The sequence below is a fragment of the Octopus bimaculoides genome, chromosome 16 (assembly GCF_046866305.1).
Source record: "Octopus bimaculoides isolate indiv1 chromosome 16, ASM4686630v1, whole genome shotgun sequence".
Classification (NCBI taxonomy): domain Eukaryota; kingdom Metazoa; phylum Mollusca; class Cephalopoda; order Octopoda; family Octopodidae; genus Octopus; species Octopus bimaculoides.
Window position 1 is genome coordinate 46,204,323 of NC_142943.1, and position 18,089 is coordinate 46,222,411.

The following is an 18,089-nucleotide window of genomic DNA, read 5'->3' on the forward strand; positions in this document are numbered from 1 at the left end:
CCATAATCCGAAGCCTCTGCCAGGGGTGTAGCCAGCCCACTTATGCGTACCTTTCTTTCATTGGACACTAAACTCTGCTTGCGATTCGTAACAAATTCACACCTAGTAAGGTCCAGGCAACACCTATTCTAGTTGACTCTCTTTTCCTTGACTGATGCCCCAAAAAACTTAGTTCTGATTTTTTTGGTGTTGGCTTGCCCAGAAAAGGTATTGCCCAAGCAACTAGGGCAACACCCCTGCATCCGCTACTGAATTCTCCCCTAAATCACATCTAACCATCTTTAGGCAGAAAACTCACAAAGTTGTCAAGTGCATCAGATGGAAGGGCTCACAGTATTCTGTGTCTGTGCTCTGAGTTCAAAGTTCACAGAGGTCAACTTGGCCTTTCACCTTTTCAGTGTCGATAAAAAATATAAAACTCGTCCAAGAATGATGAGTTGGCAATGACATAAGAACACCAAACCCCGTCACTATTATCAGCCTTCCCCCACTCAGTTTGGAAGTTTTGTCTTGTGGGTACTTGGCAACCTCACCAGTGCTGGTGCCATGTAAAACACACTCAGCACACTCTGTGAAATGGTTGGCATTAGGAATGGCATCCATGCCAAAATAGACTTTGGCAGCACAAACTGCCCTGGCTTATCTGTTCATATCATACTGTCTAACCCATAAGCACGGAGAAAGGGATGTTAAATGATGATGACAATGCTGATGATGATAATCTGGGGTTTTGGTATTCTGAGTTCAAATCTCAACATGGCCTCCCTGAAATGGCCCCTTGGGTGCCTCTAGTGGAATCCACTCTGTTTGTAAGGATTCTCTTTCCAGTTTAAGGATACTTTCCTCCTTCCCTCCCACCAGTCTTGGAGGTCCTGGAAGGGGTTGGGAGCACAATGAATAACAACATGCTTCTAAACAGACTGTAAAGAAAAATGAAGTTTCATCATAAGCCTGCTCAATCAAGTCTCGGGGCTAAACAAAGACCATGGGCAGTGAAGCAATGTACACACACTTGATTAGATGAGCATCCTAATCTACAGCCTTCTAATTTCTAATTAATAGAAAGAAAAAAAAATAATAATATTTGGGAAGCAATAAAAAGCAGACACATTTGGTTATTTGCTACTTCTTCATTTGGGTGTGTCTGTTCTTTAGTCTAATTCTGGTTGAATTCCCAATATTAAAAGACCCTTATGTCAGAATGATGGCATAAAAAAAGCCTCTGGAGACCCTGCTGTGTGTACAAGAAGGATGATAATGAACTAGTAAACTGCATCAAAGAAAGGAATAAACAGAAGTTGAAGAAAAATAGGGAGAAGAGAAGGTATGGAGAGAAATAGACAGAGAGGAGGTAAGAGTTGTACAAAATGTTACTGGTGGTGGTGGTGGCAGTGATGGTGGTAGAGTTGTTAAGTGGAGTAGTGAGGAAGAGGTGAATCTGCCATAGTTTGCAGATGATAACATCTCTAGGGGTGCTGCTGTAGTTTCAGTATTCCACTTGCCAACCTTAATACTAATATTGACAATTGGTTGGAGAATGAGATATCATGATGGTTATGCCTTCTTTGCTATTAACAATGTAACTAGAGTGTAATAGCCCTAACTTCAGTTGTGAACTCTGCTGGCTAACTTATTATTCAAGTCCAACCATAACAAACAGACAACAATCCATGAAAACAAAATCAAACACACGCACTTATATATGACCAAAAGCAAGCAGTGGATAACTCAAAGGACATGTCCAGTGTAACTGGATTTGCACATTTTCGCTCCCAAACAAGTTGGCCACTGCAAATGATGGAAGTTGTAAGAGTTACTCAACAACTGTATATATACATGTGTGTGTGTGTGTGTGTGGCAAGAAACTTGCTCCCCAGCCACAAAGTTCCAGGTTCAGTCCCACTGTGTGGCACCTTGGGCAAGTGGTTTCTACTATAGCCTCAGGCCATCCAAAGCTTTGTGAGTGGATTTGGTTGACGGAAACTGAAAGAAGCCTGTCGTATATATGTGTGTGTGTTTGTATGTTTGTCCTCCACCATGCTTGACAACCGATGTTGATGTGTTTACATCCCTGTTACTTAGCGGTTCGTCAAAAGAGACCGATAGAATAAGTACAAGGCTTACAAAGAACAAGTCTTGGAGTAGATTTCTTCGACCCCAAAAAAAAACTCTATAAGGCAGTGCTCCAGCATGGCTGCAGTCAAATGACTGAAAAGAGTGAAAGAATATATATATATAGGCGCAGGCGTGGCTGTGTGGTAAGAAGTTTGCTTCCCAACCACATGGTTCCAGGGTCGGTCCCACAGCGTAGCACCTTGGGTAAGTGTCTTCTACTGTAGCCTCAGACCGACCAAAGCTTTGCGAGTGGATTTGGTAGACGGAAACTGAAAGAAGCCCATCATATATTATATATATATATGTATATGTTTGTGTCTGTGTTTATGCCTCCACCATCGCTTGACAACTGATGTTGGTGTTTACGTCCCCGTAACTTAGCGGTTCGGCAAAAGGGGTAGATAGAATAAGTCCTAGGCTTACAAACAATAAGTCCTGGGATCGATTTGTTCGACTAACGGCAGTACTCCAGCATGGTCGCAGTCAAATGACTGAAACAATTAGAAGAAAATACGTATATACAATGTAGTCGGAAAGTTACCATTGGTTTCGCGCCTATTATGTTCTTAGCAATAATATCGGCGACTCCTCACACCTGTGGGTTGTTGAGTAACTTACATCTTTGTTTCAGCTCACTTTTGGCACATAGGAAGCTTGATCAACTGCTTGAGAGCGGAAACCTATAAATCTAGCATATTAGACATGTATGTCTATTGAGATATCTAGTGTTTGGTATCGTTCATACACAAGTGTCGGTCCAAGCAACGTTTGTTTGTATAGTTTTAAATGAGGCGTGGTGTCCAAAAACCTGAAATCTGGGGGAGGGGCCTTTTCTAAAACTGTAAGATGATGTGATTGTTGGTAGACACTGAACAAGTTGAACGACTCCGTCGATATTCCTCCACGAGCTAGACAGAATATCAGGACGGTTGTCGAGCAAGTTGCTTCTACATAAATAAATAGAAACCTGACCTATATCTCTAAAAAGGAAAATTCACAAACAAATAATGAATTCCTACAAAAGGCTTTAAACCTGAAATTTGTAAACGAGGGATTGTAGGCGGTTGGGTTGTGACGTTCGACTTTTTCCACGGGTAACTACGTCATTTGTTAAATTATCTCCAGCGCGGAATTGAAACCAGATTGTGAAACTCATTCGCCGAAAACACAGGTAAATAAATAGATAAATAAACGATAAACAAACACCATCTGAGAAAAGCATGAACTTTTGGGACGTTCACGCCAAAAGCATTATTGATGTGGCTTGTGTATTTATTTATTTTATTAGACACGATACTAATTTTAATCAATATATTACTGGTGTTTCTTTCATCGAACCTGAAGGAGGGACACAATTGAAAATAGGCAGAAATAATAAATTATTTTGTCCAGTGTTTCTATTTCTCATCCATCTAATAGAAATGTTCAGATTTACAATGTGTAGGCAATGAGATGTTGTAACGTTCATACTTTTCTCAAAGAAAATATCGCCATGTGAAGAGAGATTGATGACGAAATTGTAAAGTGCGTCATGGTCTCGGTTGACCGGGAATTAACCTCTGTGGTGCATACACACATGAAATTATTTGTTTTATTTATTGCCTTTACACCACGAAACAAATATTCTATATTTTAATCGGAAAGCAAATGGAAAATTTTATCGTTGCCGACTGGCAACAGCGATTCAAAACAAGAGAACTGATTTCGATCTAAAATCGAAACAGCCCTAACGGTTGTTGTTTAGCCCCAGGACAATCGGTCAAAGGTGTTCAGATCTTTACCATTCCGTTTGTTTATGTAGATAGGACTACACTGTACAGTGTGTTTTTTTCCTTATATTATAAGTGAGTATAGTGTGATTTGAGAATGATTTGACAGCTGCTTCTAGTAGACCGATCGACTGCGTGAGAGCTTATCATTTGTCTTACGGTTCTCACCACACCAGCTTCAGATTTATTATTAATATTATTATTATAAAGAAGAAATGAAGACCGCGGGACGTTCATGACATTCTCGAACTACATACAAACTATGGAAAGAGGGGAAAAAAGAAAAAATACAAACAGCTCAGCATTTTGGGGAAAATAAAGATAAAATAGACACAGCTGACCAGTTTAATATAAACAGATTAATATTTGAGTTTTGGTAGGTTGGAAAATTAGATAAACCGATTCAGGTGAAATAATATCGGAGGGAAATAAATCTAATTTAACGAAAAGCCGGACGAGGTTTGGTGTGTATATTAACTCACATTGGCATTCTTTCGAATATCTATATCGTAAGAATGCCCTCACATTTGTTAATCTAATGTAAATATATACAAAAACACATACGGGTTAAACACTCTCATTTATATGGGATATATATATATATATATATATATATATATCCATTTGCAGTCATCTCTTTATATATATACGCGCGCAAACCAAATTGCATTTAAATTCGAGGATAAAAAATAAATTACAGCCCATGATTTTCTATGAAGGTATAAAACCTGAAATTGTCAGGGTGTGGGAATCAGGTTTAGTGACGTTAATTTTTTTTTCTCTCGAAGACTTCAAACGGCGCAAATCAATGACACATGCCGTCTCAGATTATTTGAAAAGGAGTGAAGATGAGATTCGCTGGTTATGCTGAGGTTTTCTTATCCAGGAAGGGGTGGAGTCGATGACTAGGTTCTGTTTTAAGAAACCCACAAGAATGAAAGACTCCAGAGGGATTTCATGACAATAAACAGATGAAAGATTTAAGAAGTATGTTGATGAAGGTAACGACTAGAACAGAATTTGGTTCATGAAAACAACGAGACAATTACTTTATATACAAGAAGCACTGACCAAATAAAAATTGATAAATTTTAATTGCTTTAAGAATGAAAATAACAATAATAATGTCACAATTGGTATTAAACTAAAAACAAAATAACACTGAAAGTCGGGGGTCAGAAGTCAAACTGCATAACATATAAATATAGGGAAGAGACGAAGATAAGTAAAAATATATATAGGCATATATAAATATAGACTTATAGCTTACCTATTTTCCATAACAAATCGCTGTGGTCGAAGATAAGGAAACACACCTTAAAATGAGGGGTTTCCAGATTTCCGGCTTCCCAGGTTGGTTTTAAAATATGCCTGCTTAAATAAATCCTTTCGAACGAAGCGCTTTGTCATTTGAATGAGCTTAAGAATTCAGTTAAAAGGGTGGCCCGAGGCACCCTTTTAACGAATGCACATGGATAAGTGATGATGTATAAATAGGTATATACATATATAAATGTATTTGTGTATATATATAGAAATATATACACCTTGTATGTCACGAAAGAAGGGGAAATGAGGGTTTGTTTAAGCAGTTACATGGGAATTACTAATCACAAGTTTATCAGTATAACTGATAATAATGGTTTGTTGTTGGCGATAATACAGCGATGTTTGAAATCAGCGATAGTGGGAAAGAAAGAGGAGAGAGCGAGAACAATGTGAGAGAAATAAAATAGAGAGAAGGAGAAGGAGAAACAGATAAATAGTGATTGAATGAGAGAGAAAGGATGACTAGGCGGGTGAGAGAAGTGAGATGGAAGGAATACGGTCGAATATACGGGAGTGTATTACTGTTGTTATTATTACTATATTCTGAAAGGTGTAGTAGTGGCTCACTGTCAATGTCAGCAGTCTTTTTCCTTCATTCCTTCTCTCATTTTTCTCTTTCAACACTGTAGAAATGAATTTCATACACACACTCCTTCTCTCTCTCTCTTTTATTTTGATTTTCTCTTTCTCTTTCTTCTCTCACATTTCACCCCACATCCATCTCACGCTGTCTTCCTCCCATCCCCCTCTCTCTCTCGCCATAAACATTTAATACCTTTCTTTCTTTTCACTCATTCATAATCACGTCATTTCAAGTTTCCCATCCCTCTCACATTACGTTTCCCATTTCTTTTTCTCTCTCTGACCCCTATTTTTCTTAACACGCTTATTTTATTCAAGTCAGAAAATGGATTGTAGGATTAGAACATGGGACAACAATGCTTTGCGATAGTTGTTTCTGCTTTTTACTTTCTGAGTTTAAATCCCACCAAGATTAATAAAATAAAGTAACGGCACAGGATAATGGCTTGCCAGAACTGTTAGAGTTTTGGACTAGATGCGTTCCACTACTTTATATTCTAAGTGTTCGGGCAGACGTAGTAAAAATACAGAAAGAACTCAACAGATAATTACCTTTACATTTTACCACAATCTTACGTCAAAAAAAAATCGACCTAATGATCCCTGTTCTCATTTTTTTTTCTCGTAGCATTTGTTCGAATTTAGTTTATTCTTCCTCACTCTTTTAACTTGTTGAGTCTAGAGGAAGGGGCACGAGCAATGACCTTTTGTCCAACACCTGTCTTAATAAGATCTCTTTTACTTCTCCATCATTTGTTTCTTATTCCTTTCTAACATCTCACCTCTCTCTTTCTTTCGATAATTCTCTATCTCGCTGTCTTTTTACTGCCAATATTTGCGCTTTCTCAAAAGTTGTTTTATCTGGTTACACCTCTCCTTACACTGTATTACTTTCAAACGAACCTTATTTATTTTACTCATCCATCTTCCCAAATATTCTCACTCTTCCACTTACGTTTTTTTCTTCTCGTTCTTGTTTCTTTAGTCACTCACATTCTTTATCTTTCGTATTTGCTATATATTTTTCACATACACACGCTAATTCCTTCTGCTATGATTCAAACCTTTTCTCCTCATATCTCCTTCAATCTTTATAGATTTACTTCCTACGTGTGCTTTATTACTCTCTCTAACCTTTACTCCCGCATCCTGCTGATCCCTGTATATCGTTCCCTTACTCTTACCTTCAGCTATGCCCTATTTGTCTTTCATTTCGCTATTTATGCTTGTTTTTTCTCTCTTTATCTTGCTCTAGCTCGCAATTTCTATCTATCTATCTGCCTATCTATCTATCTACGCACAAGCACACTCCCACGTGTTTATTAATATTTTTTTAATATCCTAGTTTCTTTTGTATGTATTCATCTCCGTCTCCCTCCCACATATTCTCTATTGTGTACTTTTGCCTGCCTCCCCCCACTCTCTATATATAATCTATTTCATCACTCAATCACTATATCTCTCATAATACGCTCTCTCATCCTCTCTGCCTTTTTTTCCAGCTCCTCCTTCGTTTCAACGATATTTTAAATGGCAAGCAGTCAGCTGATTCACGAAAGAGAAGTGACCGAGCCAAACATTACACCGGTTTAACAAGCTCAAGCATGACAGGACTTATCTCTCTTGCTTTTTCTATAGTTTTTATAGAGAGAATTAAAGTATCATTGCAGGGAGATTTTGTTTCCTAATTACATAGATAATCTCATTTCTCCGTTGACAATATTACATATGGGATACTCTATCGTGTTTGTACTTAGCACGAAGAATGCTCCCGTAAAGTATTTTTTTCTCAGTCATTCTGTTGATTTTCATAATCAGTGTTACTGAGATCTCTTTATTTCAGTATATATTGATTATTCGCTGAGTATAATTTTTGTTGCCGAAGAAGTGTAATAAGGCCGAAACACATTCGATATTTTTCCATTAGCTTTAAAGCCAAGATTCCTTTCTTGTCATCATCGTCTTCAATTTTCAAAGAATTCAATTAGCTTATTTTATGGTAGTTAATTCCACTGTTTGTTTTTAGATTTGAAATATCGGTAGTTTTTGTCTATTCATTGTATGAATCCATTTCAGTTAATCGAAGTTTCTCAAATCCCTAAAAAGAAGGTGCTACTTTGCCGGGTGATCTACAATTTAAAGGGAGATTACTTTTTAGTTTACCTTGTATTAATGCTACTTTCCGTGTGATCTACGTGAGCAAATTTACTTTGGTGGGTGATGTACGCGCTTGTTTTAATTATTATATGGTTTTCGTATTATCAAAATAGTAAGAATTTTGAAAAAATACATTTGCAATGCTAAGTATACGCAAAATAACTCAAAAAGTAACCTAAGGTAATCTCCCTTGTAAATCATGCGCCAAAGTAGCACCCATTTCATCCATATCATACCACGAGGCTATTCTTATCGATAAAAATAAAATATAAACGTGGATTCAGCAGCAGCTACGGGGTACCATTAATAAGGTTAGGATTGGCAAGTTCTGACATGTTTTTTTTCAAATGATGATGGTACTGCAGCGGGAATTGTAAACAATATTCTTAAATCATTACAGACATTTAAAAATATCTCAAAGTTTGTAGTCAGGCAATAAATTAAGTAATTCTATAGGTTTTAGTGATTTTGTGCGAATAGTAAATGTTGCATTTCTGTTTCAAAAATCTACATCTTTATATTCAATAAGATATTGGTGCACTAACTCCTCACATACACACACCGTTTTTCTTTTTCTTTTTCGTTTTTTTTCTTCTTTTCTAGCTTATTTTAAGACTTTTCTTCAGCCAACCGCCATACGGTATTAAAACGCACAGTTAATCCAGCAATAACATTAATAATCAAAACATTTAAAACATGGCTTTTTCTAAAAACAAAGGTCTCATCTAGTGAATCGTAAACGTCAGTTATTTCTGCCAGAATGCTATCAGATGTTATCTCATCATGCATTCTTTTCTGGTTTTGACTCACGCCTACACCCCCCCCCCCCAGTGGGGAGGTTTAATATCATCTCAGGATGTGTTCCTCCTCTTTAACTTCATTCCAGATGCTTTGTAAGTTGTTTCGTTAACTTCAAATTTTCAAGGTTAGATATTTCTACATTCAGTGTAGCATTTCTAGCTTGAATGACTTGGAACAAAATATTAGCTTCAGCCAAAACCGACACAAACACATAAACAAAACATTTTAGGTATACTGCTTACACTCCGTTTACCTAAGTCTTAGTCGATAAATTTATCTCTAAAAGTTCTTGTAATGCTAAATGAATACCGGGAAAGTAAAATGCAAAAGGTTTAATATTTTCCAGTCTGTCAAATCACCTGCTGGATCTAATCTTTCCCATTCGCAAAATGAACCCCCACTTAATTTTGCTCAGATCGCTTTAAATTTTGGTGTATCGTTGCCAAATTTCCCTTTAAATACTCACTGGTAGGCTCCAGCAGCCAGCATCAGCTAGTTGTCACGTGATACTGTCTAAACTTCAACTGACCAATCGAGGCGAAGGGCGCGTAACCTTAGCCCGCGCCCTCTCTAAACCTGCCTTCAAACAGTGTCGTGTTAGTTTCAGTTCCAGCAGCCAGAGCCGACCAGCTGTTTTGTGGTACAATGCTTCAAACCAGGAAGAGGGGACGCCATGAATGAGACCGCTACCTGTCAATCAGCGATGCTGTTTAAGTGTCAGCCAGTCTCACCGAGTGATGTTATTTCCCAGTCGGTATGTTATGGCTTTCAAGCCATTTCTGGTCTTCTCGCTTCAGCCATATATAGAAGTTGGCTTTTTCTCATTACTTTTCTCAGCTCTGAGCTCGAAAATGCAAACCTTCTTTAGAATAACGTAGACATTTTCATTTAAATGAAGCCTCTAGCCCCCACTGCCAGCTGGTAATACTCGACAGTCTATCCGTGTTCTCTGCATTCTTCGTACCTCTTCTTCCGTTACTCTGCATTAGCGATGTTCTCTTCCAATGGCACTGTCAGCTCTAGCAAAATTCCAATTCTCCGTTCTGTGTTCCATAGGATTAAGTCCGGTCTTTTTGTCGTTTTTATGAGTGGAAATATTAACAGTCTTTCCAAATCTGTGGCCAGCTCCCAGTATCCTTTCCATCTTTCGTCTCTCTCGTTTATTTTATTTGAAGGCCTGGCCTTATGTCCTTTTCTCTCCATCGAGATTTTTTGGCTTTGAATTTCATTCTCGCCCATAGTTCGTCCAACCGCTCTAACGTTCTATCTACTGCTTCTCTACTTTCTGATAATACAGTAACGTCGTCCATAAAAGCCCTTAATGGTGTCTGTCTTTGTAACAGATTTCTCAGTTTGTCGATCTGAATAACATCTTCATCACTAGCACAAATAAGATGACCGATATCGTGCATCCGGCTGCAATACCTACTTCAAGCCGTTGCCACTCCGTTGTGAACTTCCCTGATGTAAATTTCATCCTCAAGTTGTCGTAGTAACACATGAGTATTCGTTGAACATCTTCTGGAATCCAAAAGAAGTCAATTGCTGCTTTGATTAGCGCGTGTGGAACAGATCTTTATGCATTGGCAAGATCTAGCCATGCAATCTACAGGTTTTTCTACAGTTGTTTTGCACAGGTGATAGCTTCCCAGATGGCAAATGTATGTTCTATGCACCCAGGAATTCCTGCTTTTTGGATTGCTTTATTAACATATCCGTTAGGCCGTACGAATCTTGATTCATCTAGCAATAATTCCAAACATGATTTTCCCATCAGTATTCAATAAAGAAATGGGTTTGAATTACACTCGTGTTTTTGCCTCTTTCTTTTTAAGTAAATAGATACCTTCAGCTATACACCATCGCTCTGCTACGTCTTTTTCCTTCCACATTTCTCTTATCAGTGTAAACAGCTGCAAACGTAATTTCGGGCAATACTTATTATACACCTTGTAGCTCACTCCGTCGTTCCCTGGTGAACTTTTGGCTTTTGCTTTTCTTATGAACTCATCCATTTCTTTTCGTTTGATGTCACTCGAATCGAATGGTACTCTTGGTTCAGGTGGTTTATTCAGCCCGAACGTTTCTGGGAGTACTTTATTTCTGTCAGAGTCGCTGTATGTCCCTTTAAGATGGCGTTCGAGCTCCTCTTTCGTGCAATCCAATTCTCCGCTTTTACTTTCGGTAAATAAACGTTTCGCATATTGGTAAGGTTTGTTTACAAAGCTACGATAGTTCTTTTCTCTCTCCTTTCTTTCTTTTCTTAGTAGTTCTCGTTGCCTCTTTTATTTATCACTCCGTATAACTACTTTAACCCTTTTCTTTCCTCCTCCTTTGGCGACGGGGATGAACGACGACGAGAAGAAAATCGACTTTACGAGCGATGCCATTCGAAGTGTTAAAGAATTATTCCAAAGAAAGTTGAGAACGAAGAGGTCTTGGCAATAAAAAGTGAAATTTTCCTTTGAAGTGGTAATACGCCATATTGAAAATGAAAAAAGCTGGACACTACGTGGTCTGAAGACAAAACAGATATGTAATGTTCCGGGTGTCGAATTCACAAATCCTCCAGGTATAATTTTTTTTTCCGTGTGAGTTTGTGGAGTCACCAATTTTAGATGGGCTGTGGCCTAGCGTGGAAGAACCATCTAAATAACGGATCCGTTCAGAAAGCGGGAAAAGAAGATATCACTTCGCGAAGAAAGAACACTGTGTATTGAACATCTCAGAACCAAGATGTAGTTTTTATGGCTTTTACTTGAGGTCTCAGATATGTAGAAGTAGAAAAAGTTATACAAAATATTTACAAGTGAAGACCATGTTCATCTTCAGTGGAATCCAAGTCACAGTGGCTTAATGTCTACTTGTCGTTGCTTGTCTCATGGTTGTGTATCTCTCCAAAGAGAGATCAAGAGCTGACGAAGTCACGTCTTGCTCGCTGTGAGAGAGAGAGAAAGTCCAGAATTCCAAAGTTACACGCTACTCCGGCTAGCGGTGAGCTATTGGGACAGCTACTATCAGCTACAAATCTCTTCATAGATAGGGGTTCGAATCCCACTTCAACCAATGTTGCTTTTTGTGTTTTTTTTATAATTCTCATTGATATGATTGTTCCTCAGGCGGTTTTAATCAAATTTATGTTATTTTTCAAACTAACGGTTTTTATGAAATAACATGAGATTTTCTACTTCTATAGGGTGTAGTAACTACTCTTTGCTGATGTGGTTTTCTTATAAACCTCTTACATGTTCGTTTGTGCTCAACGGTTCATAACTTCAGGATTGGAAGTTCAGCTGGCCTAATCTTTTAAGCTTAGTTAATAACTTGTAATAGGATACTTGTGTATTCCACAGATTTCTTATGTACAGTTAGATTGTTCTCGTCGAGTCTTCAGTGAACGCGTAATTCCTCTTGACGCTTGCCAAGTTCGTTATTGTACTGTAATCACCAATGTGGGTTCGTAGGAATCCAAGACTTCGCGAAATTTTGAAGGGTTAGTCAGTAAAGTTTGACAGAGTAGTCCGATGAAAATTATTAATATTAGATATTACTTTTTGTTTTATTTTATTTATTTAACCTACGACAAATCATTTCTGCTCTTAAGATGTTGTTATGTAAAAAGACCCCCCCCCCCAAAAAAAAACCTGTTGGATAAAACAGTGAGACTTGGTTATGTTTAAAATGTTATTTACTCGCAAAAAAGTTTTGAAAATAAGATTAAGAAAAAGCGCTCGACCACAATACGAGTTATACTGCCGTGCTCCAACTTTATTTTTACATTGATAAGATATGCGAATGAATTAAATACTTTGTCAGATCTAAAAACTACATAAGGGTGTCGTTAATGGTTTTTGACTTATCTGTTTTCTGTGTGAAGTTTGACGTGTATCATTGTTATTAACCGACGCTTAACTGAAGCCAGTTGCTGGCTTCTTTGTTGGTTGTTCAGTTCAGAATGAGACGATTTGACGCCGATCTTTGGACGCTGGTGATTTGGCACAACCGAACGAACATAGAACCCGTTTTGGGCACAGAAGGCAAACACACAGAAATATATATATAGAGAGAGAGCAGGGAGGTGTTAGAATTTATTAATTGAACACATTGACATAAACACTCTCAAGATAAAGAAACAGAAAGAAAAGGAAAGGAGACGGAAAATGAAAAGGAACATTAAAACGTCTGATATGAAATAAGCCAGCATCGAATGAGCAACACCATATTGACAGCGTCAAAAAGGCTAAGCCAGAACGTTTCATATCTGCTCAGATGACCAACAAATAGCAACTGGTTATTCTCCCACAAATTTATCATGTTCAAGTTACTGTCATTGTTTTCTCTCCCATAATATGTGTTATTGCAAATGAAGTCTGGCAAATTCCTTCTATTATGGTCCCCATGTTATTTTGTCAGTGGTCAACAAAGCAGCTAATTCATGCTTTTTATTGTACTAAAATTGTTTGACATCCACTAAAGTATGGACGCCTATTCACTGTGAATAAACTACTGGTGATATTTCTTAACAATTGTTGAAGCAAATCAGAAAATCGTTGATAATATGCCCATTGCAGACGATTGTATTAAATAAATATTTAATTACTAAAGCTGGCCAGACTGCACAAGATATTAATTTACCAATTATATTAGCAGTTAACAATTCATAACTTTATTGTTAGTTAGTAATTGAAGAATTGTTAACAAAATGTGGTAGATAACATACTGATATCATGAATTTGTTATGTCCAATTTTAAAAAAAACTTATTTACTCTTAAGAAATCCATATAATTGTTTGTGAAGTCTGACAAATTCTTTAAAATTTGTAACACTATTTCGATAATGGTTGGTAAAACAAAGCAGCAATTTCAAGCACTTATTGTACAGCAGTTGCTTACCATCCTCTAAATTATGGATACCGCATCAATGTGTATAAATTGCTAACACCCCATAATTTGTATTAAATAAATATTTAATTAATAAGGTTGGCTATACTAAAGAAGTTAGTTTGTGTTGCGCACATATCGTGTTTGTTAATGTGTGATGTAGTTGCTTGTCTCACCGGTGGCTGATTATTGGCAATGAAATAATAAGTAGATGATGTAATTAATAATAAATAAGTTTGAATGTCCTTATTGATTTATATCAATGGAAAGATGGTTAAAATATAAACAGTTAGAGAATATAATATTCATATTTCATAACAGTATTTATTCTGGTCTCTTGCATTTTCAGTTCAAATTTGTCTTTCATCTTTTCTTGCATTCGAAACGTGAGGCAGGATAATTTACCGTATTTCTTCTAGTCCTATGCATTGTGAGATCAAATCACATTGTGGTCCATTTTAACAGTATACATGATCCTTGCATATTCTTTATCTGAGAAGTCCTCTCTGTTGCGAGCATTGGGGGTAATTCTCTAGTTTGAGATATTTTTCCTTCTCACTCATCTCTGTCACGGGTACTGCCTTTTTTCCTAATTAATCGATAAAAGAGTCGTCAGTCCAACACCCACCACAAACAGTGAATGGATATTCACTCTTTCAATATCACTTCAATTTGACCCTTCGAGTAGGGTCTTGGAAAAGCTGACCCCATCCTATTCATTGCACAGCATAGTAAATCATATCTTATTTAAAATTGCACATTTAATAAAACAATTTAAAGTCTTGTAATGTTTCCCAATGAACTAGTTTATTTGTTTTGTTGGTATAAAGTTATTCAGTATAACTCCCTTTTCATTTTGTATTCTGTAAGCAGCAACAGCCACATTAAAGCAATTTAATCTGCACACCCGATGTTGCATACATTTCTATATTAGGCTCCATTGAAGAAAGAAGTTTGCTTTTGTTTATTGCGAGTATATTGGAAACTGATAATTATTTTTTAAAGTTTTAATATTTTAATTAATGTTACAATTTCTAATCAAAAATACAAGAAATAAAATAGCAATAATACGAATTTTAATTAAGAAAGAGAATGGTTTCTTTTTTGTGTGCTGAACCCATTTGCCAATTCTTTCAACCAAAGTTTTACAGTAGAATCTGAAAAAACAACAAAAAACATCTATTTTCTGATTTCATTCTCAAGTCTGGACGACAACGTTCATTAAAAGAATTGCACATTTCTTTTGCATTTGCTAAAAACTCAGAGTAGCTTAGCAATGCTTTTATGGGAGGCAACAGTGTAGGGGAAAGGTGGGGTGAAAAACTCAAGGGCTACTTTGGGCAGAACACGCTCAAGATATACCACCGCCATAAACTTGAACAAACTTTCACAGTTCTTCTATGCTTTTGATATCAGGTACAGGAAAATATTGAGAAGAATGCTTCATGTTTATACATAAATCACATCAGCAAAGAGCACTTGCATATTGTTATTACTTATACTTCATGGCCTCAGTTCATGTGGCATAGTGGAATAATAGGAGAGTGATAGAAATAAAACAGGCATAGTTGTTTCACTTGTGTACCTTTTCGTTTTTACACTCCTTTTATAAGGAATATAGCTTTTCCCATGCTCTTCTCTCTTCATTCTATTCAGCCTGTTGCTTGTAATAGATGTATTCTTTATTATTTGCTATCACTCCTCTCTAATAAATGTGTTTTCGTGATTAGAAGCTTTCTGTATAAATTTGTCTTTAAAAAATAATAATTGTTCTTGCAGTATAATGATATAATCTGACAGTAATTTGTTTTCAAATCTAATAATACACATTAAGAGAGAGAAAGTAAGTCCGGTTGAAGCATTCTAAAGTTTGCACGACTGTTTTGAGTTCTATGCCAGACTTGTAGGTTCAGCAGAGAAGCACAGCACACATTGTTACAAGAACCACCATATCCAAAACATGTGTTGCTCTACAATTTCTGTAGGCATTTAACTTGTTCAGTGTCTTTAAATCCTGTAAGTTGGTCTCAATGATTGAATGCCTTTCAACCATGGCTTCACAAGAGAGAAATAACCTTAAGAAGAATCATTTGAAACTGTGAACCAAAATTTACAAGGAAGTTAGAAGTGTCTTAATAGACTTAGCATTTGAATTCTTTCACTATTCTACTTTCTGTTTCATTCTGTCCTTGGAAGCATGAGTTTATAAAGTTTCAACAGAGAGCATCTGCTTTATAAAACAGTGTCTAATGGTCCCTCACCTATATATATATCACAGGACACACAGTGAGAGGCTCACTCAACTATAAACACATTCTTTATGTCATTGTTCTTTATTCCATTCCTTATTGTTTCGAAATACATTTATTTCAGAAAACCAACTTTATGTTTACTTTTTGATTTTAGCACTGAATCAAGAAGGGCAGCAGTGCAGGGGCCAAGACAAATAACAAGAGGAAATCTGTTTTTCATGCTAATGTCTATTTTGTCTTCTGAGTAAATTTCATGTCATCATCATCATCGTTTAACGTCCGCTTTCCATGCTAGCATGGGTTGGACGATTTGACTGAGGACTGGTGAAGCCGGATGGCAACACCAGGCTCCAATCTAATTTGGCAGAGTTTCTACAGCTGGATGCCCTTCCTAACGCCAACCACTCAGAGAGTGTAGTGGGTGCTTTTACATGTCACCCGCACGAAGGCCAGTCAGGCGGTACTGGCAACGACCACGCTCAAAATGGTGTATTTTATGTGCCACCTGCACAAGAGCCAGTCCAGGGGCACTGTTTGGATATATTTGTATTCCACAAAAGAATCTCATGTTTTAAGGTTTGACCCTTTTAAATGAGAGAGAGAGAGAGGGAGAAAAGTATTTTTCTCCCTATTAGTCCTGAAACATCAGTATCTTCTCGCCACAGCATACAAATTTGTTCGAACTGAAAAACTTACCTGCATAATGTTTATCAAATTAGACAACCACCACTTTCTTCACACACATTATATTTTAACTGACCCCTGTTTCAATGAGCTGCTGTTGATATTACTCTAAATAGATGACAAACACAAGAATATTTCAACTGACCACAAGAAAAAACATATAAAACGTACGGTAATGTTTTGAAAAATATCTCTGTCTTTTATTTCCTTTCAATTTTCATTTAATTCAATTTTGCTAATTTTTTTTTTACTTTAAAAAAAATTTTCGTTTTTCTTTTTTTTTTTTCTTTTTTGCTATTTCAGGTGACAGGAAAAATGTACAAAGATTTTATATTTAACTTTTTATATTTTCAAAATTGTTTTCAATCCATTTTCCCCCATGCTAGCATGGGGAGGTTGATTTTTTTTTTATTTATTTTTTTTTTTTTAATATTTTGCATATCAATATTTGTTGGAACAAATAGTTTTCTTTTTCTGTTAAAGCTCAATTCTGCTCTTCCAACTGCTAATTATGGAATCAGCACTGGAACCAGGTGAAGGGTGAGGGGTGCAGTGAGGTAACACATTTTCAATTTGAACAATCTAAGGAAAGAAAGAATGCAACAGAGTGGCTGGAAAGACCCAACATATTTTATACACGCACACACTCTGGACGAAATAAGTAAACCAGCATCTTAAATTCTTCAAAGCCAGTGTCTTTGAAATTATATATATATATATATATATATATATATATATATATATATATATATATATATATATATCTACACACACATATATATATATATATATATATATATATATATATATATATATATTAAAATAAATAAGAAAAAAAATGTTTTAAAGCTAATTAGAAGCAAAGCTTTCTTTGAAACAAATTTCATTCACATTATTAACTTAATTTTCCTTTCTTCTCTCATCATTTCACTTCCCCATTCCCCAACCAAAAGAACTGAAGAAACACAGACACTGTATATATATATATATATATATATATATATATATATATATATATATATATATATATATATACATATACATTTATATATATATATATATATATATATATATACATATACATTTATATATATTTATATATATATATATATATATATATATATTTATATATATAAATGTATATATATATGTGTATGTATGTATGTATATCAAAATGAAGCTTGTTGCAGTGAAGGATTGCAATGGTTAAAAAGTTTTGCTGCAAAAGAGACAGAGTGTCAGAAAGGAAGAGGGGGGGGGGTTAAGAAAAAAAAAATTCATGAGGTTAATGGAGGAGGGAATAGACACCTCCCCCACCTCACCTCACACTTCCCAGAGATTACAAGGGATCATTTCTCATTAGTTCCATCCAGCCCTTCCCTCATCATTTCCTCTTCTAAGAGTTTGTTCCTTTGGAAAATTACGATTTCGCCCCCCCCCCCCCCCAATCACTAGATTCTGTTCGTTGTTTCTTTGGTTTTATAACTTTCAGTGAATTTCGTAATAATGATGCTGATGG

The 18,089-nt window shown here is 36.3% G+C and overlaps 1 protein-coding gene across 10 annotated transcripts in view; it reads right to left on the reverse strand.

Moving 5' to 3' along the window:
• Window positions 1–5,557, reverse strand: part of LOC106872491 (PP2C-like domain-containing protein CG9801) — a 105,340-nt gene extending 99,783 nt beyond the window's left edge. For all 10 annotated transcript variants that reach the window (XR_016244660.1, XR_016244663.1, XR_016244662.1 and 7 more), the window contains exon 1: window positions 5,155–5,557. Coding sequence is in view for 6 of the 10 variants with exons in the window: in XM_089364640.1 (XP_089220766.1) it covers window positions 5,155–5,165 (11 nt within the window). In the remaining 4 variants the exon portion in view is untranslated. The remainder of the gene's footprint in view (window positions 1–5,154) is intronic.
• Window positions 5,558–18,089: the final 12,532 nt, after the last annotated feature.